At 44.0% G+C, this 22,366-nt stretch overlaps 2 protein-coding genes across 8 annotated transcripts in view; both read right to left on the reverse strand.

Annotated features, from left to right (window-relative positions):
- Window positions 1–3,314, reverse strand: part of aopep (aminopeptidase O (putative)) — a 93,117-nt gene extending 89,803 nt beyond the window's left edge. For 4 of the 6 annotated variants that reach the window (XM_034296407.1, XM_034296406.1, XM_034296405.1 and 1 more), the window contains exon 1: window positions 2,003–2,094. The gene's annotated coding sequence lies outside the window, so the exon portion shown is untranslated. Of the gene's footprint in view, window positions 1–1,987; window positions 2,095–3,298 lie in introns of those variants that run through there. The other 2 variants (XM_034296404.1, XM_034296403.1) reach the window with 2 other exon arrangements.
- Window positions 3,315–3,552: 238 nt separating this feature from the next.
- dock8 (dedicator of cytokinesis 8) overlaps window positions 3,553–22,366 on the reverse strand; it is a 57,827-nt gene continuing 39,013 nt past the window's right edge. For both annotated transcript variants that reach the window (XM_010876145.4, XM_010876146.5), the window contains 25 exons: window positions 20,900–20,995; window positions 20,645–20,794; window positions 20,338–20,451; window positions 19,951–20,106; window positions 19,625–19,761; window positions 19,300–19,463; window positions 18,861–19,012; window positions 16,867–17,049; window positions 16,611–16,737; window positions 16,355–16,439; window positions 16,107–16,203; window positions 15,847–15,981; window positions 15,598–15,750; window positions 13,789–13,947; window positions 13,516–13,616; window positions 12,943–13,135; window positions 12,651–12,794; window positions 12,300–12,431; window positions 12,014–12,148; window positions 11,760–11,846; window positions 10,755–10,991; window positions 10,502–10,645; window positions 8,489–8,595; window positions 5,631–5,801; window positions 3,553–5,234 (listed from right to left, as the gene is read on the reverse strand). In XM_010876145.4, coding sequence (XP_010874447.2) covers window positions 5,183–5,234; window positions 5,631–5,801; window positions 8,489–8,595; window positions 10,502–10,645; window positions 10,755–10,991; window positions 11,760–11,846; window positions 12,014–12,148; window positions 12,300–12,431; window positions 12,651–12,794; window positions 12,943–13,135; window positions 13,516–13,616; window positions 13,789–13,947; window positions 15,598–15,750; window positions 15,847–15,981; window positions 16,107–16,203; window positions 16,355–16,439; window positions 16,611–16,737; window positions 16,867–17,049; window positions 18,861–19,012; window positions 19,300–19,463; window positions 19,625–19,761; window positions 19,951–20,106; window positions 20,338–20,451; window positions 20,645–20,794; window positions 20,900–20,995 — 3,411 coding nt within the window. In that variant the 3' untranslated portion in view covers window positions 3,553–5,182. The remainder of the gene's footprint in view (window positions 5,235–5,630; window positions 5,802–8,488; window positions 8,596–10,501; window positions 10,646–10,754; window positions 10,992–11,759; window positions 11,847–12,013; window positions 12,149–12,299; window positions 12,432–12,650; window positions 12,795–12,942; window positions 13,136–13,515; window positions 13,617–13,788; window positions 13,948–15,597; window positions 15,751–15,846; window positions 15,982–16,106; window positions 16,204–16,354; window positions 16,440–16,610; window positions 16,738–16,866; window positions 17,050–18,860; window positions 19,013–19,299; window positions 19,464–19,624; window positions 19,762–19,950; window positions 20,107–20,337; window positions 20,452–20,644; window positions 20,795–20,899; window positions 20,996–22,366) is intronic.

Genomic DNA, 22,366 nt, shown 5'->3' on the forward strand with positions numbered 1-22,366 from the left:
TGTAGTGAAACAACAAAAAACCCTCTCTTCCTTACAACCGCATTAAGCGGCTAATTGATGTGACTCACATAACCGCAGGTCTACGTAGAAAGCAAAACAACATTAAAAAGAATTACTTTGAAGGGCAAAGAAAAAAGAATTACCTGCTGTCGACCCCTGGTGTAGGGTTACATGCAAGACACTTTCTATTGGAACCAAACAGGTAACAACAGTATGACATTACATGTTGGCATAATTTCCTGGGACAAGACAGATCTAATGGAACCAACCAGGTAACAACAGTATGACTTTACATGTTGGCATAATTTCCTGGGACTAGACAGATCTAATGGAACCAACCAGGTAACAACAGTATGACATTACATGTTGGCATAATTTCCTGGGACAAGACAGATCTAATCCAAGCCTAAGGCAAGAGCTGCAATGGCCAACTCCAATAAAGCCACTCAGTCAGCTCACTAGATAGACTACTCCTACTAGGCCAACTAACAATAGAATCAGTTTCACAATCACATGCAATTATCCAAAGCAAGTTCCAAAAAGCCAACTGTTTTTAAATATTTTGATGGTTCCCTATGAGAAGCACATTGCCGACACATTGCCGTTAAAACCCAGAGCTAGCGTTTAAATTTCCCCTTCCCCAGCCCCAGTTATGGAGGCTTGGCACACCACGGCTGTAATTAAACATTACAGCGTCAATTCTTCACACGTCCCCCTGAGAGGAGCTAGGGAAACACACTAAGAAATAGCTGGCATCAACTTCAATGCAAATGTATGTTATGGCCCGGGTGCTTGATTTGAACTGCCTCAGCACTGTCTGGGTTGGGAGAGAGATGGTCCGCTAGGGGTGGCTTGTCATTACCCGTTCATCCTGGATTGTAGGGTGACTGCAAGATGATTTGTTGACTTGGTATGAGAGCAATGTGATTAAATGCAGAATGGGCCGGCGTGTGTTTTGGAGGACCCACTGTCTTTTGACTCTCCCAAGCACTCATGGAATTGCTTTGTTGATGCAAGGTCTTAATCATGAATTGGATACCATGAAAGTGGGAAAAGTGATAAATAATCTGTGGTGCTATTAATTATCATGGAATGTTGTGATTTTAAAGTAATAAGGCTAAAATGTCCAGCGATGGAGGCGGGGAGAGATTCAATCTCTGCTTCACTGAGGGGATATCATGGAGAAAACAGAGGTTATGAAACATGTGAAGACATGTTTTACTCCGCATTAAGGGGCTACACTGAAAGACAGCCAAGCTCATAACTCAGTGATCATGCCCAAACTAGGCCTGGTAATCCATGTTAATGATCCTTCGTGAGAGGATTGACTAACTACCTGCCCATCAGGGGTTTAAATCATTTCCGTAAAGACACTTAGGCCACAGAACAAAGAAGAAATTCCCCAGGAAATGTCAGTGTTTGACAGCACACTTGTAAACATGTATCTGATGACTAAGTAGGCTACAATAACGAATACTCCACCCTCAGGTTTTGGGTTGCAACTCTGCACTTTGAATGTAGTAGACTACTTTTAAAATCTATTACTGTACGTCCTTAACATTTCATATTTCTCTAATTTAGCAGACGCTCATTTACGCAGTTAGTTTAAGTTAATGTTAGTATGCTAGAACAACTACACAACCCAGTGGTAGCGCCATGTAGACCCTAACTGAAGAGTTAAGGGTATTTCCATCCTTGTTTACTTGTTTCTGTATATTAAGTGGCTACACATATATTATATTTAGATCTAATGCGTGTTATGTTCGTTCTAGAGGGGGGAAGAGCAGAAGTGCACTGCAGACTGTCAAACTGGCTGCAAAGTTAAAATAAATCATTCGATAATTAGAACTTCCAGATATGCATGTTATTAAAACGAAATGCGCAAAATGCGTAATTTCATAATCATGTTTTCGGTTGGGATACAGTGATAAAAATCATACAGCAACACCGTAAACAATAAAAGTCCATTCTCTTGACTGTAGCCTACCAGAAGTACACGAACCTGTTTACATCCAGTACCGTCCAGCACCCGGCACAAGCGTGTCTTGTCCTCGGCAAGCGCTTATGTCGTCATATTCAAGCGACGGGAAGTACCTGAGGGAAAATATGTAGTTTTTTGTTTTCTAGTGCAACATCAAATGAACCACTTTAATAACCTACGGAATAACTTGATACTACCAAAATAACACGTTCTAAAATATACACAGAAAATATAAAATATCGCCATTAAAATATGACATTGGTTTGGTTTGTTATCTTTTAAAAACCTAGATTGATCACCTCAGATGTTTAAGAAAAAGATAATTTCAATTACCCTTAGGCTACATAGAGGTTGAAAAGGGGTTGTCAATCTCTAGTGCTCTAGGCACCTTTTAAAGGCAGTGCTCAAGTGTTAGTGGAGTCATCATTCATGATAATGGTATGTTGCCTCGATTGGAAATTACATTTAAATACAGGCTTTCTATTATCTACAGTAAAACAAAAACAATCATACCCATAAGCTCACGGGAAAGAAGTTTCTATACACTTGGTCTTAACATACAAATACATAAATCATACACTTAAGCAAAAAGGCTATTTCCTTAATAAATTTGCATGGATATCAATTTCAATATATATACCAACCGGTAACAAACTAACGGAAAAACCATCATGAAATGTCTCAAAGTGTTGGGCCACCATTAGCTACCAAAACAGCTTTTAACTTGACATAGACAAGTTACAGAAACTCAGCTGGAGAGATGGAACAACATTCTTTCAAAACATATTTCCTCATTTGATGTGATGATGATGATAATGGTGGTGAGGAGGTCAACTGGGCCATGCCACAGGGCATGATAGGATGTTAATTGTATCATACAGTACACCTGAATGGAAGCATCTGTGTTCATTATGTTCCTTCAAACCATTTACTCACTTTTTTCCTTTAATTCATGAGTGAATGGGTGTGTCCAAACCTTTCACTGGTATTATATATATAGCTCCGGAAAAAATTAAGAGAAAGTTTTGAGTGAGAAACAGAAGGGTTAAAATGGAGACACCACTGCAAATTGAACACTTCTGTTCCTCACTCAAAACATTCCTTTTCAACTTTTTTGCAAAGGAAAGAAAAAGGTGCAGTGGTTTCTTAATTTTTTCTGGAGCTGTATATATACATATTTCTTTTATATATAGTTGACTTTTTATACTTCAAAAATCTTAGGAATATAATTTAAATGTAAAAACTCTATGAAAAAATAAAAAGCTATTTTCCATCCCACTTTTTTTAAACAGACTTCAGCCAAGAGTATTACATTACCTAAGGAGGTAGGTTTCTGCAGCTGGTCTGGGATTTGATATTCCCCCCTTTATGTAAAACAGGTGAAGTTTCATCACTTTGACATAAGCTGTAATATTCCATCTAAGACCCATGAAGATGAATATTGACACAACACTTGGTGCTACTGAGAAAAGTATACAGTATAACTTGGATTGTGGAACCATGAGACCTTCAGGACCAGACTAGCTCTAATTATGTAGTGATGGATTACTAATAACCACAAGAAAGATGTACAGATTTTAAGTTTAATTGCATTAAGTGTATGACATTAATGTGTACATGATTTTACTAAAATGACAAATATTCATTAAAGCATTGACAAACAGAACAAAAACTCAAAAACAGGTTCCAGTGCTTATTAGTTGGCCACTGTATGTCCAATACCTTTTGTAACTTACTGTCCTGTAATGTGGCTACATTGTAACAAGAGTAGAATTTGAGAGAATGCTCATTGGGCTTTGCACTCAGTTTTCCAAGTAGTATTGCAATGGATTTCTATACTGGAATGCATGACATTCTGCAACATCACATCAACATTAAAAAACAGACAAGATTAAGAGCCTAATCTGAGCAAATACTTTAAAACCTGTCTTATTACAGTAAACATTGTAGGATGTCTTTAGTATGGCACCGTGTTAGCATCCTAATACATAGTTTTCATGAAAGTATTTACACCAGTGTGCCCCAATCCTGGTCGCGGGGACCCCAAAGGGGCACATCTATGTTTTTTGCCCTAGCACTCACCCACCTGATTCAAATGTTGCGCTACCACTCACACACTTGATTGACGTTGTTAACATACCAAGTCTTTATTTTGAAAAACGTTCACCCCTTGGTGTCCCCAAGACCAGGATTGGGAAACACTGCTTTAAACAATCTAGATATGTGCACAGACTGTCACATCCAGTCAAAGTAACCAACATTGTTTCAATATTGGTATTGCTACAGCTAGTGATGACATTGTAAATTATCTTAAATATAATTTTTTAATTAAGAAAGTTATTAAATATTTATGAGAACTGTAAACATTTTATTCGTATTCTCTAACAAGTCATCTGTGTAGCATTTAAGTTCCTGTTTAAACGCAGCTATGCCCCTTTTTGGTTTGGTAGGTAGTGGCATTAGAGAAGTTCTATGTACCATGACTCGTTTGTGAACTCATAATAAATTAATCACTGGTAGTATCTACATAGCCAATCAGGTCAAGAAAACATACATAAAATATAACATCACAAGTTAACTGAGTAGTTTTATTTTACAGTGTGACAGTATGTAGATTTGCACGGACACAAGTGCAAGTCCAAAGGCCTTTCTGCAATAAACAGAGTGATTTATCATCAGTCATTTAGTAGGAGGCAGATTTAATTCATTCTTTATCAGGACACTGAAAAAATATACCTTGTTCCACAAGCAGTCTGCGCACACACACAGACATACACACGCGCACTCGCACTCGCACTATTCAGTCCCTGGGCCTGCAAGGATCTTAATATGGGACTTTTACCCTTCTTTCTCAAACAGTCGGCAGTATCATTAGAACTCTCAGTATGCAAAGAACTGAAGAGAACTAATAACAGGGGGAAAAAATTAGTTCAAATTGGCAAAATGTTTAAGTCAACTTTTCCTATAAAATGTGCTCATTGTTCTCTCATACAACATACTGCGTTTCCTGTAAGAAAAAAACCAACAAACATGAAATGGCAACGTATTAATCCAGACATGACTGAAGGTTCTCCATGGTGGAATCACGCGTATACTGCTCTTCCTCGATGAATGAAGACCGCTTGCTTCCTCCCCACTTGTCACCTACTTGTCCTCTTTTACAGCTACCTGTGTTCTCTGCCGCAGACGAGTCTGTCCTTCTCAGGGGTTTTCCTCAAGGGCCCTGCGGAAACTGAGCCGCTTGATGGAATCCCTTAGGAGGGAACGCAGAGAGGAGGACACTGTTTAATTGGTGGTGAAAATAAATAGGCAACTTGAAAGAAAAAAAACAGCAGCAGCTGTCAGTCTCAGATGACAGCAGAGAAATGGGACTGCTGATAGGATTAACATGTAACTGAAATAATCATCCCTAATGAATTCGGCCAAACAAATGTGTCCCAGGTATATATTGTGTCCCAGGTATATATTGTGTCCCAGGTATATATTGTGCACTTGTCTCCACAAGGTCCGATAGGGATCTGGTCAACACTAGTGCACCAAATGCTGGAAACGGAGTGTCATTTGGGGACGCAGCACAAATTTCAATTTCGACGCACTCCTCCACACATTGGCCACTACTGAAATCAATCCTGCCCACTTGAAGTATCACCTGTTCTCCAGGCGCGGCTTGATGAGGGGTTTGTAGAGCTCGGGTATCTTCCTCTCAAGCATCGGCCGTAGATTCTCTCTCAGGCGATTGTAGTTCTTCTTCAGCTCCTGCTGGTACTCTTTCTGGTCCGGCGTGATCAAGTGCTTGTTCTTCTCCACGGCCTCGCCGCACCTGCCGAGGAAAAGGGCCAAGCAAGCACACCATAGGGGTTGGTCTCTGTTGTTTCCTCTCACATCTTTACCTTTGCCTGACCTGAGAGGACATTCCACTGAGCCAACACGAGCAGTCTCTTTTCAGTTCGAGCATTCAGTTGAAAGGGATTTCATTTCCTAATTTTTCTATCAACGGATCTAGGTTCATTTCCTGAGTTAAATAAGTGACGATGTGGATTTTGACCCGAAAATCTTTTCACATCGACACTGAATAATGGTTTCACCTTATTGGACAATTTGTGTGTCCATCTGTGTTTCATTTTGCCCCCCCCCCATACTGCTCAAAGAAGAAAGTGCGCGTTGTAGTACTGTGTGGAGAGTGGCAAAGAGTAGGGTGACCCATGACCAAACAAACTACCCTGACGCTGGTCAGGTCAGGCCGCGGTCATATTACTACATGCGTACTGGCCAACAGACAAACGAGACAGAGGGAAATTGAAAGACGAGGATTCTTAAAAATCCACATGGTTGCACTTAATGTAAGTATTATTGGAGTGATTGTAGGCTGTGCATGTAACCTAATGTATTGGGAGCTTGAAACAAGATCCTTATTTAATGGTCTTGCCGAGAAAGCGGGGAAAAAATGGTTCACTTGAGTTCACCTCTGCACAGTTCGACCAGTAAATATGTAAGAGAAGGTTGCCTTGCTGACGTCTAAAACCGGATGTCGTTTCACAGTTTCTCACTGTTACCCCTTAAAAGTTTTCACATTTGACTGCTGGTGACCCCATTGAGGGTGGCTGTGCGTGTTACAAGGTGTGGTCCTTGTTGGCCAGGTACAGTTTGTTAAAACTCACTTTTCTTTGAAAAAGTTTTTCAAAGAAAAGTGTTTTTTCAAAGGCTCCGCCCCTCATCTCACTACAGTTTTGAATGTGCATTTGATATTTCTCCAACACCCACTCTTCATGCTTCTCAGTATTTTCTAGTTTTTTTTTACTTTTAAACTGCTTATTTTGATATCTATTGCATTTAAATAGTATTTAAAGTCTAAATCCTAATCTCCCTTTAACTGTGCATCTACCAAAAGAAGAATTTGTCAGTGTTGTATATATCTGTAGACTTTCAAACAAATAATAAAAAGGTCCAAATGATGTCCTTTCACATGATATACTTCTACCAGGTAAGCATACTTTGAAGTTTTGAGGTTTGAGGGAAATGTCAAAGAAGCCGTCAACCCACAAAACATTATTAGCAACTGAGTGATCAAATGGGGAAACAAGCAAGACAGATGAATTGGCAGATACTGTGTAAGTTTCGTTTTTTGGCAATAATATCTAAAGAGGGGTGGGTTAATGACAAGGTTGCATTTATTAGGTATGCATTGGTTAGTTAGAAAAAGGTTTTTGCTGTCAATGACTGGAATTAATTGCAAAAGACTGTTATTCATCTAAAATCAAACTGTCTGAGCTGCTATCTAAGCACTGTTTGGTGCATGGGCCCCCTTACCTGGTATTACAGCAGTTGTGGCTGATAACATAAAGGACGAGTTATCAGTGTCGTTGCTGAACCCCTAATAATTACTGTAAGGTACCGTAACAGTGCAATGTAAATGCAAGAGGACTGCTGGTAAAAAACCTAAACAAAAGCATTTAACTTCCTCCAGGAAAACCTCCAATGTGCCGTGTAGCTACTCGCTAGCCATCGCCATTACAACTGAAAAAAGCAACTTGAGAAGCTTGTGCCAGCTTGCATGAATTATGGAGGGAAAAAAACATTTTTTAAATTACAGTAAATATTTGCCAGCCTGCCAGCAGCAATCAAGGAAGTTGGAATGTGACATGAGGGTTCCAAAATGAAAGCCACCTTTCCGAGGCAAACTATACGTTCCCACGCGACACACACACAAACTAACACACAAACTAACACACATACACTCCAGGTACACAACCTGGACCAAATCACCACATTCCCTACCTGATCCGTTTAGACGGTTGGTTTAAATTATGATTTAAATAGTCAAACTATAATGAAAGTCCATAGGGAACAATAAAGGTTTTCTGTTCAATTTGAAACCAAACAAAGCTGAGTGACATTAACCCCTGCCGTGCTGTGTTTTATCTAGGGTTACAAAATTCCAGGAACCTTTAATAAATGACCTGGTTGTCATTAAATCCTGGTTAGAAGTTTTCCAGAACATGGAAAGAAAAAATTCCAGCATACTCAATTCAGGACTTTTTGGAAAATAGGGAATTTATTCAAAGATTCCAGAATTTAGCAACCCCTGGTGCATACAGAGGCCCCCTTTTCATGTGCTTCTTTATTTCCAAAATGGAAATGTAGTATTTTAGAATGTGTCCGTGCTTATAAGCCCCACTTTTTTTTATAAACCATTAATGCCAGCCCACAAATTTATATTCCACAACAATACGGACATACGGAAAAATTACAGAATTAAACGGAAGCCAAAGCAAGAGACCAGTTTTGGGGTCAATTCCATTTAAAATCCAGTAAATTCAGGAAGTGCACTGCCATTTCAATACCCTTCTATGCTTTTCAATGAGGAAAATGTGGAATTGCAACTGGGTTTACTTTGTAGGACGGACTGCATATGAGAGACCCCGAATCAGAGTGTGAGTGATATGTTTCCCATCCTTCGTTGGCTGGCGTGCCATGCAGTTGCTCTGTGGTGTTTGGTTTGGCTCTCACCTCATGATAAACTCTTTGAAACACAGGCGCAATTTGTTGTGGTGACGGAAGAGCTTGGGGTCCGCAGGGATCTCATTCAAAAAGACCTGGGCCACCTCCAGCGGTCCCTTTAGAGAGAGAAGGAGAGACAGAAAGAGAGAGGGAGAACGAGAGAGTGATAAATGGAAGAAAATGAGGTCAAGAAAAAAATTATTTAATAGAGAAAGAAAGTGTATGAGTGAGGATGATGAATGCCTCACTTTCGGTAGAGGAAACTACTCCCTAACTGAGTGCTTAGTAATGATAGGGTCTCAAATGGCTCCCCGTGTCCTATTTAGTACACTGCCTTTGACCAGTGCTCAACACTGGGAATGGGGCGCAATATGCAGGAGTGTTTCAATGCAAGAACTAGCTTGGGCTGTATCCCAGAGGCCTTAGCTGGGCTCAGAAAAGACACATCTGAATGAAATTGGATCAAATTAAGTACAATGTGTTTTCTTTATGGAATTAGACTTATTGCCAGCAGCTAATGGCCTGTAGTCCATATTTGGAATATAATAACAGATTTGTTGTCTATGGAGAAATGGGTTGGCTATGTCGAACACTCGTCATTTGTCGGCAACCTTTGACCTCACGTCAGACTGCTGCTTTTTATAAATCTTTATATATATTTTCAGGCATGTTATGCTTTGTCAGACAGGGAAATGGTGAAAGATAGAGTTCTGTCTGAAAAAGCAGTAGGTTGGATCCGAACCCAGACTGCAGCAGTAAATGTGCATCGGAGGCAGCGGCTGGACAACTCCAGGTCACTTCCCCGCGAGGACCTCTAATATACCGGCCCAGATATCTGGCAGGGCGTGGCTAAGTATGAATCTACTTCCTCTGTGTTTTACTATTATAGTTAAATTGTTAAGTCAGAACAAAAAACAGTAAATCATATACTCTTCGGTTCTTTTCACTTGCTGTGTCCAATAACCATGATTTGAAATGAAAGGGAGCAAAGTATTTCAGAATGTGAACATTGCAGTATGGATCTCCTTCACCTCACCGTTGACCAACTCAAATGGGGAGCAGGCATCCTCATCAAAGCTTTGAGAGTTCAACAACTCATCAGTAACTCAGTAGCCTAAGACAAGGTGAATACGTCCCCTGGCCGTGAGAGATAATGCCAACGTGCCCAAAGGCTGTAGTGCTCAGCCGGGACATAAGGAAGAGATCAGACGACGCAGACCCGGATTAGCGCTCTCTGTCTGCCTAATGTCACCACAAGCAGCCATTTGGCTCGCCATTGATTTCCTCTCAGGGATCTTGTTATTCAAGTGTTCATCACGAACCCACAGCACGCTCATGTGGTACCATGTCGCACCGCGCATAGCAAACAAGCCCTGACGAGCACTCTAAACGGATGTGCTAAACGTGGGCCTGGAAAGACGGACCGAAACCGTGGCTCTCTGCTGATTAGACCCAGGGCTGTGTTTGTTTATGGACAGCGTAGACGTTTTAGTTTGTGTATACAGACAGCGGGTTAAACCTTAGGTTGCTGTCAGATTAGGCTACACAACAGAGAGCAGGGGACCTAATGTTGTAGCTTCATCATTACTCTGGCTTTCAGATGACGTTTGACAGGAGCTGTAAGCCGTCAGATCAAAGGCGTTTCGGTGTTTAGAGCAGACATGAAAGGAGAGGTTGTGAATTAGGGTTCTGACTGTACCAACCGAGGCGGCGTACCAGAGATGTGAACTGGATTCTTTGATGTGTCATCTAACCCCCTGCGATAGATCATGTTAACTCGCTAGACTGGATGTTTCCTCTGTAGATTACAGAGGGGGATTCATGAGAAAACAACAAGACTACACAGACTATATAGGCTATGCAATCACTTCGGTTGGCCTTCCTCCTTTTTGTTTTGATTTGTTGCGTCAATGAGTAACAGCAATAATTCAGCAACAGTTCATTGGTCCATTCCCAATGTCTTCCCCAACCTGGACAGGAAGAGAAGTAAAACAGAGAGGCAGGACAGGTCGCTGGGTGTACCTGGTTGACAGTGGCTCCCACAGATCCCTGTAGAAGCATCTGGAGCATCTTAGCATCGGGTTGCTCCTTGTGTGTGGCTAACGCTAACTCCCTGGTCTTCTTCTGCATGTCCTCAATGGCCACCTCAATGGGAGTCAGGTCAAACTGAGGATGGGATTGAAAATGTCAGACGTAAACCACATTTGGTCAGAGAGCAGTCTCACAGTCTTTTCTTGCCTAATGAGAATCAACCTGGCAAGATGAACCTACGTACCTCTTCTTTCTGGATGACGTTGATCCGCGTCTTGACGTACGGGAAGGCGTGCATGGTGGTGAGGATGGTCTTCCTCTTGTACTGCTCATTGAGCTCGCCGCGGGGCCGCCCCGCCTTGGTGAAGGGTGTGGTGTACATGAAACGGCGCAGGTTGAAGTTCTTCTCAAAGTTTGTCAGGCGGTCCTTCATCTCGTAGTCATCAAAGTAGGGCTCCACGTACGTTATCTGGATGTAAGCCTGGGGGGGGGGTTCTCTCAATCATTACACAGCACAGGTCAGAGTAGTGACACAGGGTGCGCGGATGACTGTGGTGTGTAGTGTCAGTGTGTGGATGACTGTGTGGTGTATTGTCAGTGTGTGGATGACTGTGTTGTGTACTGTCAGTGTGTGGATGACTGTGTGGTGTATTGTCAGTGTGTGGATGACTGTGTGGTGTATTGTCAGTGTGTGGTGTATTGTCAGTGTGTGGATGTAGTGTGTGGTGTATTTTCAGTGTGTGGATGACTGCGTGGTGTATTGTCAGTGTGTGGTGTATTGTCAGTGTGTGGTGTATTGTCAGTGTGTGGATGTAGTGTGTGGTGTATTGTCAGTGTGTGGATGACTGCGTGGTGTATTGTCAGTGTGTGGATGTAGTGTGTGGTGTGTTTTCAGTGTGTGGATGACTGTGTGGTGTATTGTCAGTGTGTGGATGTAGTGTGTGGTGTGTGGATGACTGCGTGGTGTATTGTCAGTGTGTGGATGTAGTGTGTGGTTTATTGTCAGTGTGTGGATGTAGTGTGTGGTTTATTGTCAGTGTGTGGATGTAGTGTGTGGTGTATTGTCAGTGTGTGGATGTAGTGTGTGGTGTATTGTCAGTGTGTGGATGTAGTGTGTGGTGTATTGTCAGTGTGTGGATGTAGTGTATGGTGTATTGTCAGTGTGTGGATGCAGTGTGTGGTGTATTGTCAGTGTGTGGATGCAGTGTATGGTGTATTGTCAGTGTGTGGATGCAGTGTTATACTGTACCTTGTTAGCATCCAGCTTGCTTCTGTCTACTGGTGTAGAGTCCTTGATCATCTCCAGGGAATTTCCAAAACACTGACTGTAGAAGTTCTACAACAACACATAAAGTAAGTATATAAATAAAAAGTATACTCATATGAACAGATTTAGCACTCATAAATAAATACAATACTCATACAAACAGATTCAGTACTCGTATAAATAAATGCAACAGATGTAGTACTCATGAATAGATGATTGCTTGTTCATCCAGTTACCTCCAGTCTATGAGATATCTCTGGCAGGTGGGTGATCCCAGGCTCCTTGTAAACAAACTCCCGTTCGTCCAGGTCTCCAAATTTGGCTCCATAAAAACCCACCCGGAAATATGTCCCAAACATCCTTTTCTGGCCCTAGGAGCACAAGACAAACACATATTGCGTCTTTTGCGGAACAGTAAACAGGAAGACGGCTCATCCCCCAAGTGTGACCCGTTGCTGTGCCATTGTAAATGGAAGTGGAAGCCCTTAATATACAGCAGTTCATGCGGCATGTTGTCTCTACCTTCTGAATTATGTTGTCAAAAGCTTTCTGGAGTTTTTGGTGAGTGGTGGCCAGCTCTCTGAAATCTCTGTGAGCCTCCAGGACAGGCACGATGATCTTGTACACCTCATTCACAGCCTCATAAAGACCACCCTGGAAACATGTCAACAACACTCACTGCCACAATAAACTACTGTTTTATCACTTCTGCTTAGTGTGTGACATGAAAACCCACCAGGAACACCCACTGTCACAACAAACTATTAACAGTTTTGTTTCTTTGTGTGTATTTGAGTCAGGGAAAGAGAGAGAAGCAAAGAGAGAGAGAGAAAGAAGAGGAGAGAAAGGGAGGGAGGGGGGAGGGAGACATACGCTACTGAAGAGTTCTGCAGCCTGCTCCAGGAGGCCGACCAGACCACTGGTGGTGAAGTATCGCCCTGAACACACCCCGTCCTCATCCGGGGAGAGGATGTCATCCGACACGGCCGACTCCTCCAGCACGTTGGGAGAGATGTTCTACAGAACCAACCGAAAGTCAGAAGCCAAACAATGGAGCAATAATATAGTATATAAATGGTATTGTGATCTGAGCTATAGCTCCCCCCTGTGGCCACAGCCAACATGCCAGGATCAACAGTGTGTGTCCACAGTGTAGGTAACCCACCTGAAAGGTAACACTGCCCACTGGTAGGTACTTATGGTCCTCTAACATGCTCAGGTATTCCGCCACCAAGGCTGCGGCATGGACCAGACACATGGCAGACTCCGTGAAACACTTCCTGTTCTTGTGCTTCTCTGCCATGTTGTGCAGCCAGGTCAACCTCAGGTCAGGAGACGTCTGGTAACCCTTCGCTATCCTGGAGATTTGGGCCGAGGCGGAGGGGTTACGCTTCATTCAAAAATCAAACGCTTTACCCTATCCCTGAGGCAGTACTAGTAAATCAGCTACGGCAATTGCTTTACCGTGCATTCTGATTGGCCGGGAGGACTGGGAGGATATACTTGCAGAATGTAAGCAGATGACAAGCACTGAGAGTATAAGCACTGTGTACACACACACACACACACTCACGCACAAACCCAGATGTCTCCAGTAAACTGCTACCACATGGTCACCATAGTGAAGGAGAAACAGAGGAGAAAACAACCAAACCACAGACAAATAGGAACCAGGAGCACAACACACACACAGCCCTGCAGCAGAAGAGTGTGTGTGTGAGCGTGTGTTTGAGTGTACCTGTACATGAGGTCCATAAGCATCTCTGGATCTTCCTGGAACTCCCTCATCTTCACCGTGTCTGACAGGATACTATTCAGGTTCCTCAGGAGCTCATCCACCTACACACACACACGTGCACACACGCACACACACACACACGCACGCACGCGCACACACACACACACACGCACATGCACACACACGAGCACACACACGCACATATTGATAGTAGGCGGTGGCTGACATCAGTGTGTGTGAACGCCGTTCCCTCAGAGTGTGTGAGTTTGTTACCTGCGATGGCAGCGCTGTGCTCTGCATCTCCATGTCTTCCTCGGCGTAGGCCAGTATGGTACGCAGAGACCTGCGGAGGTACTCCTCCTGGAAGTCCTCCGACTTCCCCACCAAGGAGGCCAGAGACATGGTGACCTGCATCTTCACCCGGGAGAAGTTCTGCGGGGGTGGGGGAAGGGGGTTGACGTTAAACAGGCTAGTCGCGGCTTCATGGCTGGCCCCATCCACGAAACACAGAGAAAGAACATGATATTGGTGGGTCACACGTTGGCTAATAAGTATGTGTGGTCTGCTTGCCAGCCTGCGCTGTGTCCATGTGTCTGTGAGTGTTCTCCTGGTCCGTTTGTAATACGGACCAGAATTCCTCACAGGCGTAGTAAACCAAGGAAAGTACAGCTATTATTTATTTTCTTCGGTCCTCACTTCTAGATAGGATGTTTCTGGCTTAGGGGTCAGGTTTAAGGGTTAAAGTGACGCTTTAGGTTCGGAGTTTGAGGATTTGATTTAGTTGTACGGGTTTTAGTCATGGAATTAGGGGTTACGGTTAGTTGCGAGGAAAACAGGACATTCGATGCAAATCCATTGTTACACCCGATCAGGTCCTAAGTACGAATGCACTACAAGGCAGTGTGTGTTTGGTTCAGACTCTCCATCTTCTCTTCTGTCTAGTTCAGGTCAGTTGTTGCTACAATCTCATCCAGGTAACAGAGGGCCTGACACATGCGTATGTCAGCCCATCCATCTCCACCATCAGCAGCAAAGCAGGAAATGATCTCCCATTAGAGGAGACATAATCACCAATGAATCATCTCCCATTCTGTTAAACCCAGCATGGAGGACTGGGCCAAAACATCTGTCTGTTTGATGGTGTCGTGTATGTTTGTGTCTGTGTGTATGTGTGTCATCAGCTTGAGTGATGGCCTCACTCCTTTCTCTTTTTAGTCACTGTCTTCTACTCCCTCAGTCTCCGTCCCCTTTCAGTCTCCGTCCCCTTTCAGTCTTCGTCCCCTTTCAGTTTCGTCTCTCCATTCAGAGTCTCTGTCAGCCTGACAGATGGCCATACTCCAACTATCCATCATAAACTCTCCTTCATTCCTTTCTTTACATCCTTCACTTCTCTATGTGCTTTCTGGAATAGCATTGTTCTTTTTTGACTAGCAAGCAAACAAAACAAGTGACTAGCCAAAGACTACAGGTCCAATAAGAAACCTGGTTTTATTCAGATGTTAATCTGAAAGGCAAAGGGTGGAATATAGAATCAAAGAGCAAATGAAGGACCTGGGAGTGATAAATAAGGATGCTGTGTACATTGACATGTCTGTTATGGAGCTGATATGAAACATCTTAAACACACAGAGGTAAAGGACATCCACTCTCCATTAAAGGCAGTGGAGATAAGCTCACTTTTTTGACTTTCCCTCTCCCACACCCTGTTTTACACACAGACACACACACACACACACACAGTCATTCGTTATAGAAAGGCAGGACACAGGCCTAGACATTGACATATCTCCCTGTACCCAGTAACACATCATTCAGCAACGTTCTCTACTGAGCTCAAAATAGACATGGAAAAGACATTAAAGCTGGGTGGTGGAGGAAAAATGATGAGAGGGAACGTGTGGGAGTGTGTGTGTGTGTGTGTGTGTGTGTGTGAGTGAGTGTGTGTGTGTGTTTCTGTGTGTGTGTACATCACTTTGGCAATGTAAACAAATGTTTCCCATGCCAATAAAGCCTTTTCTATTGAAATTTCAAATTCAGAGAGTGAGTGTGCGCGTGTGCGTATGACTGTGCGCGTGTACTCACGTTGGCTGAGCTGAAGCTGTATCTCATGATTAGGTAGAGGGTTGCGCAGGCCTGACTTCTGTTCCCATCCACAGAACTGCTACAGTGTTGGAGCACCTTCTGACACAGGTCCGCACACTGCTCCGCTTCCTCTTCAAACAACAGCTCACCAAACTGCAACACACACACACACATCTGTTAACACCATAACACACACACACACACACACACGCACGCACGACAGAGTGAGTACAGGCCATGGAGGCCTACCTTGACGACTAGGGCTCTCAGCGTGCTGAAGCAGTGACACAGGAAGGTTGTACTCTGATTACAGGTGAGACAGTGAAGCAACACCCTCAACACTCCGCCCACGACACTGTCCTTACAGTCAACCAATGGGACAGCCTGCAGGGGAGACAGACAGTCATGAGCACCAACCACAGTCGAGAGAATAGCCAATGGGTCTGGGGAGGCAGCACGATGTAGGCCCAGTACAATAGCGTATCCTGTTTAAAATGCATTATGTGTACCTGAACTATGGTCTCCAGTAGGTCCAGGACTATGAGATTGGACTCAGTTGCCAGATTCCCACTGATCAGAGCCTCCTGGTCCAGCTCTGCTTTTGTTCTGAGGGGAAAGGCACAGACAGAATTGTGAGACTTTGATCCAGCTCTATAGGCTTTCTCCAAAGGGTCAAGACTACCAGCCTGTCCAGTGTATGTACCTAACCTACTAGTGTGTGTGTGTGTGTGTGTGTGTGTGTGTGTGTGAAACTTACTTGTCCTGTTTTTCATTGGTCTGCCTCCACTGGGTGAGGTCTTTCCTCCAGCGCAGGTTCTCTCTCTGCCCTGCACGGTCATTTCCTGTCAGGGTCAAAGGTCGGCAGTGAAAACCCCCCACCGGCTAATAATCCAAACGAACCCCTCAGACTACCAGGGTCCCTTTTCAGCTAGTCAGAGCTTCGGCAGACATACTTAGAAGACGTGTACAGTGGCTGAAGCTACATTTGATCAATCAGAGACGGTGGGACTGACCTCCGACCCGCCGCATCATCTCCCCCCGGGCTCCAATGCCTCTCAGCAGGGAGTCTTCCAGCTGCATCTTGGCTTGCTGGGACTTCTGTAAGGCCTGAGTGCTCACCTTATCGCTGCTCTGTTTGCCCTGAACCCGTGCGCACACACACACACACACACCTAAACAGTTAAAACAACATACAACAGCAACAACAACAGGGACTTTTCACGACCCCGACGCGTGAAGTGGCTGCAGGGAGCGCTCGGACGTCTTTACCCGGTACTCGAAACAGGACACGCAGATAGTGAGGAGCTCCAGCAGCCTGTTGAGCTGTGCCGGGGGCATGTCTACGGTCCAGCGCTGGATCAGACTCCTCTCAGCGTTCTTCATGACCCACAGGAAACACACCAGCAGGTTCCTGCTGGTCTCCGCTGAAAGGGTGGCCACCGCCTTACCGGACTGGTTCAGAGGGGAGACGGGGAATGAACGACGTAAGATACACTCCCACACACACACACAGAGGACGGCCGCTGCCTCGGAAGGCTGGTAGACAAGAGGAAACGCGTGAAACAGATGTCTCCAGACATTTAGCGCAACGTGAGCTGACGTGTTTCTGACGAGTCGTCCTTTCTGAGTGCAAACGCGCTCCATCTAATTCCCAAGTTAGAGATGTACGCTCCATACATGGCGGTGATTGATTGCTACCAAAGAGTGGGACTCCATTACAATGTAGTAGATTCTGAGACGGATGAATGTTTCTCACTGATTCCATAGATAGGCCTACAATAACTCAGACGTGTCCCGCACACGGCTGCGTGAAACCACAGTCGGCACGTCACATAGCCTATATAGGGCAGATATTCATCCGGCACAGACAGGCCATGAGAGGGGAGATGAAGTGGCTGTGTTCGCCGGTCGTTACGGTGCTGTTGCCGTGGCTACGTTTGACGGATGTGCGTGTCGACCGCGACAGCCCAGTTCACTTATGATTATAATGCCCGCCTATAAAGCATCTGCCGCTCATGTGTGTGCGCACGTGTGCGTGTGTGTGTGTGTGTGAGAGGGACACAGAGCTGGAGATTCAGAATGGATTGAGTGTGTGTGTGCATTGGACAGCTCATCAGTCTACAGCACAGCAGCCCACCTGCATACACAGACAGGGACACCACTGCCAGTCAGGAAAACACAGAGCACCCATAACTCTAGTCTATGTGTAAGGTACTCTAGTCTATGTGTAAGGTACTCTAGTCTATGTGTAAGATACTCTAGTCTATGTGTAAGGTACTCAAGTCTATTTGTAAGGTACTCTAGTCTATGTGTAGGGTACTCGAGTCTATGTGTAAGGTACTCAAGTCTATGTGTAAGGTACTCTAGTCTATGTGTAAGGTACTCTAGTCTATGTGTAAGGCACTCTAGTCTATGTGTAAGGTACTCAAGTCTATGTGTAAGGTAATCTAGTCTATGTGTAAGGTACTCTAGTTTATGTATAAGGTACTCGAGTCTATGTGTAAGGTACTCTAGTCTATGTATAAGGTACCCTAGTCTATGTGTAAGGTACCCTTGTCTGTGTAAGGTACTCTAGTCTATGTGTAAGGTACTCAAGTCTATGTGTAAAGGTACTCTAGTGTAAGTGTAAAGGTACTCTAGTCTATGTGTAAGGTACTCTAGTCTATGTGTAAGGTACTTGAGTCTATGTGTAAGGTACTCTAGTCTAAGTATAAAGGGACTCTAGTCTATGTGTAAGGTACTCTAGTCTAAGTATAAAGGTACTCTAGTCTATGTGTAAGGTACTTGAGTCTATGTGTAAGGTACTCTAGTCTATGTGTAAGGTACTTGAGTCTATGTGTAAGGTACTCTAGTCTAAGTATAAAGGGACTCTAGTCTATGTGTAAGGTACTCTAGTCTATGTGTAAGGTACTCTAGTCTATGTGTAAGGTACTTGAGTCTATGTGTAAGGTACTCTAGTCTAAGTATAAAGGGACTCTAGTCTATGTGTAAGGTACTCTAGTCTAAGTATAAAGGTACTCTAGTCTATGTGTAAGGTACTTGAGTCTATGTGTAAGGTACTCTAGTCTGTGTATAAGGTAAGGAATTGACCCCTGTAATCGAAATGCTGATAAATTATAGTTGATTAAAAATAATACAAAGATTAAGCTAGCCCCCCCCCCCCCCCCCCCCCCCCCCCCCCCCCGGTCTGAAGGAAGAACCCTGCGTGTGAATCGAGAAAGTCCAACTGATGCTGAACTGTGGAAACATCCCTACAGCCTTACCACAGATGCCATGGAAACCAGGGCATTCCTTGCCAAGGTGTTGAAGGGGTTGCCAGCGATTGCCATGGCGATGGACTGATTGATGGGCGGGACGTTGTCGGGGTCTTCGTCCGGCCCACCGGTCTTGTTTTTACCTCCCCGAGCCTCGGATACTACAGGGAAATATTTTCACGCTTCATTTAGACAGAACAAAAGTCACTAATGGAAACAGAGGTGGACAGGGAGACAGTTGAATGGGTCGCCCACGGTATGGAACCCTGACCACCAGTGGGAAGCGACATTTTGTTGAGACTGCAAATAATAACCAAAACTGCCCATCCCTCATCACAGTTTACAATCGACTTAGTTCCAAACCAATCCAAACTCCTTAGCGACGGTCTACATTAAGGGCCAACGTGTAAGGTCCCTGGGTGCGTATGGAATGCGGCCGGGCCAGTACCTGTGAAGTCCAGGTAGTTGATGGAGTCGATGATGATGCCCACCAGGGGGAGATAGAGAGTGGCCACCTTGGCTCTGACCTCAGGCCGGGCACAGCGATGGTCCAGGTCGTGGGCACACAGCAAGCTGTAGGTGGCGTTGATGGCTTTTCTCTGGACCTTACCGCTACACACACATACCTAATAAGCACACAGGTATGTGTGTGTGTGTGTGTGTGTGTGTGTATATATGTATGTGTGTGTGTGTGTGTATGTGTGTATATGTGTGTATGTACGTATGTATGTATGTGTGTGTGTGTGTGTGTGTGTGTGTATGTGTGTACTGACCCCTCTGACTCCATGTCCAGTGCGGCGCTGAGCTCCGTTAGTAGTAGCCCAGTAAGGTAGTGCTGCTGTTTAAACTCCTGAGACAGATCAAACAGCCCAAGAATCCTTTGCTCCTGTAAACTACACGAACTGGAACTCTGCAGATAGCAACGTGGGAGGGAGGGAGAGAGGGAGAGATAAAAAGACCAGAACCAGTTCACTTGACTCAACCGTAATTCAGTCAACACCACATGCTCCTCTACAACACCACACCGTAACATCAAATCCTAAAGCCTGGTGATTGCTGGGGACTGGTGGATAACATTTTGACTGACACGCAGACTGACCTGTGAGGAGATGGATGGGCATGGGGAGGCGGGTGCGGAAGCGGGACTACTGAAGTACAAGCTAAGGTTGAGGTAGTGCTCGTGACTGCACAGGATACGCAGGAACTCCAGTCGCATGCTGATCAAGACTGGCACAGAAACGCTCTTTGCCGACATCTGGAAATAACCAAATACAGAGAGAGTTATGGGAAGGTCACAGGGTCGAGGACAGGTCAGGGACTGGGATACGGTCAAAGACAGACCTACATCCTAGGAAATGGTCACAATCTGGTTACATTAGTACTTTGTGATGCTGTACCGACCTCAATGCAAATACCATGTTTTATCGCGAATCGTAATAACAACAATGGCTGTAGCTGTGGGAGGCTAGATTATTGAGGGAGTGACCTGGTTGCAGTAGTTTCTGATCAGGATGAAGACAAAGCCGCGGTCCATGAGAGACAGCAGGTCATACAGGAAGAAGGCCAGGCTGATGTTCACCTTCTCTGCCTGCTCCAACTCCTAACAGAAACAACACAAGCAGGCAATTCCATATTTTCAGTGAATACCAGACAACCACCTCCTCAGAAACATGAGGTCGGAAACATATCAGATGAAAAAAAGATTACAACAGTATACTGGCACTGGCATAATGTGATGAAGTAAGTGTATGAAAATGGCTTGCGTGTGTTTATCATCCTAAACGGATGCTGACCTTCTGCTGTTTGACCAGGATGGTCCCGATCTCAGCGGTAACCACGGAGACGATGGTGGTGATGTCATCTTTGAAGCGGTCAGAGAAGCGGCTCCTGCGAGGGACATCATGTTTTTCCAGCTGGCAAACATGCTGGGCCATGCTCTTCACCTAAACGCACACAGACACACGGACACATGCATTCATTAATTGTAGTGGAGAAGAACCTCCACTATAGGGTTTTGCCATTCAAATAATTACACTGAATCCACTCACCAGCAGTTCAAAGAAGAACCAGGCATATTTGTATGCGTTTTCTCTGCAGACTCCAGTACTGACCACCATCTGTAGAGCCAGCTCCTCATGGAATTGCTGTTGGGGGCAACAACAAGAACCTCAGGTCACTAACAACACCAGTGTCTGGTATAGAACATGTAGAACACAGAACTCTTCACATGGATCACATCCATACTGCGCTATATTAGTGTTTTAACATATGATTTATTAACATACAACCTGCATGTTGGAGAGAAAGACTGAGAGACAGGTACAGAAAGAATATTCCCTAATCTAAGAAGATTAACCTGGAAAAACGCATTATCAGCCAGCTGGTCTTGGGACTGTTCCAAAACAAAGAACGCCACAGAGCCCCATGACTCATACAAATCATGAGACAATGAACCAGTAACTATTTGAAAGACTGGAAAGTAAACAACGCAAATTGGAATGCTACCTATTCTTAAACAGAGAGTACAAAGTGGCAGAATACCTGACCACTGTGACTGACACAAAATTAAGAAAAAGATTGATTGTGTACACACAGTGAGCATGGCTTGTTATCTAGAGCTCAAGACAGACTATGAGTACGCTGCCAACAAATCAGGTGGAAACTGAGCTGCACTTCCTAATTTCCATGAATTTTTTAATGTACGACCACATTAGAGATACACACTGCCCACAGATTACACTGACCCCACAATGTTTTTTTAAAACAACTCCCAATTGTGATATGCCACCAAAAGAAATGAGGAATCAGTGGAGCAAACCCAACATAATTGAATGCGCTCATTGTTACAACTTGGTACATAACAAATAATTTAATATTTCAAAAGGTATTTATCCTTTTGAAACTTTTTGTACTTAAAGTTTACAAGTTTTTATTTTATTTATTATTTTCATAATTTATTAGGTATTTTTTCTACATGCTTTGGCAATGTACTGTAAACAAATGTTTTTCCATGCCATTAAAAATAATTTGAAAAGAGAGAGAAAGACATGGAGAGAGAAGAACAGAGATGGAGAGAGACTGACTGACTGACTGATTGACTGTTAGTGCCAACTGCCAACAGTTGTCAGTCCAACACAAACCAGAGCTAGCCAAAGCACCAGAGTCAGTGAAATCAGATACACTGTTTCAAAGGGAAGGGCCAAGTCTTATTCGCACATGGCTTCAAAGCAGAGTGATTTGATTTGACAATGCGCATACACACAAACACGCACACAGACTTGCACACACACACAGTGTTGTGTCTGTTAAGTCATTGTGATTGTATAGAACCAAAGATCAAAGTCACACGGTCAACTTCTATTTTACGTGCCACTGTGGTTTTCTTCAGGGCCGTAAATATCCATATGAAGATAAGTCACAGAGAGGAGTACACTGGCTCCAATCATAGGGCATTATAAACAGTCTGGTTAGAGCACTAAATACTGAATGGCTGTTGTTTATCAGAAGGTATACCA

This window comes from Esox lucius, chromosome 13, assembly GCF_011004845.1.
Source record: "Esox lucius isolate fEsoLuc1 chromosome 13, fEsoLuc1.pri, whole genome shotgun sequence".
Lineage (NCBI taxonomy): Eukaryota > Metazoa > Chordata > Actinopteri > Esociformes > Esocidae > Esox > Esox lucius.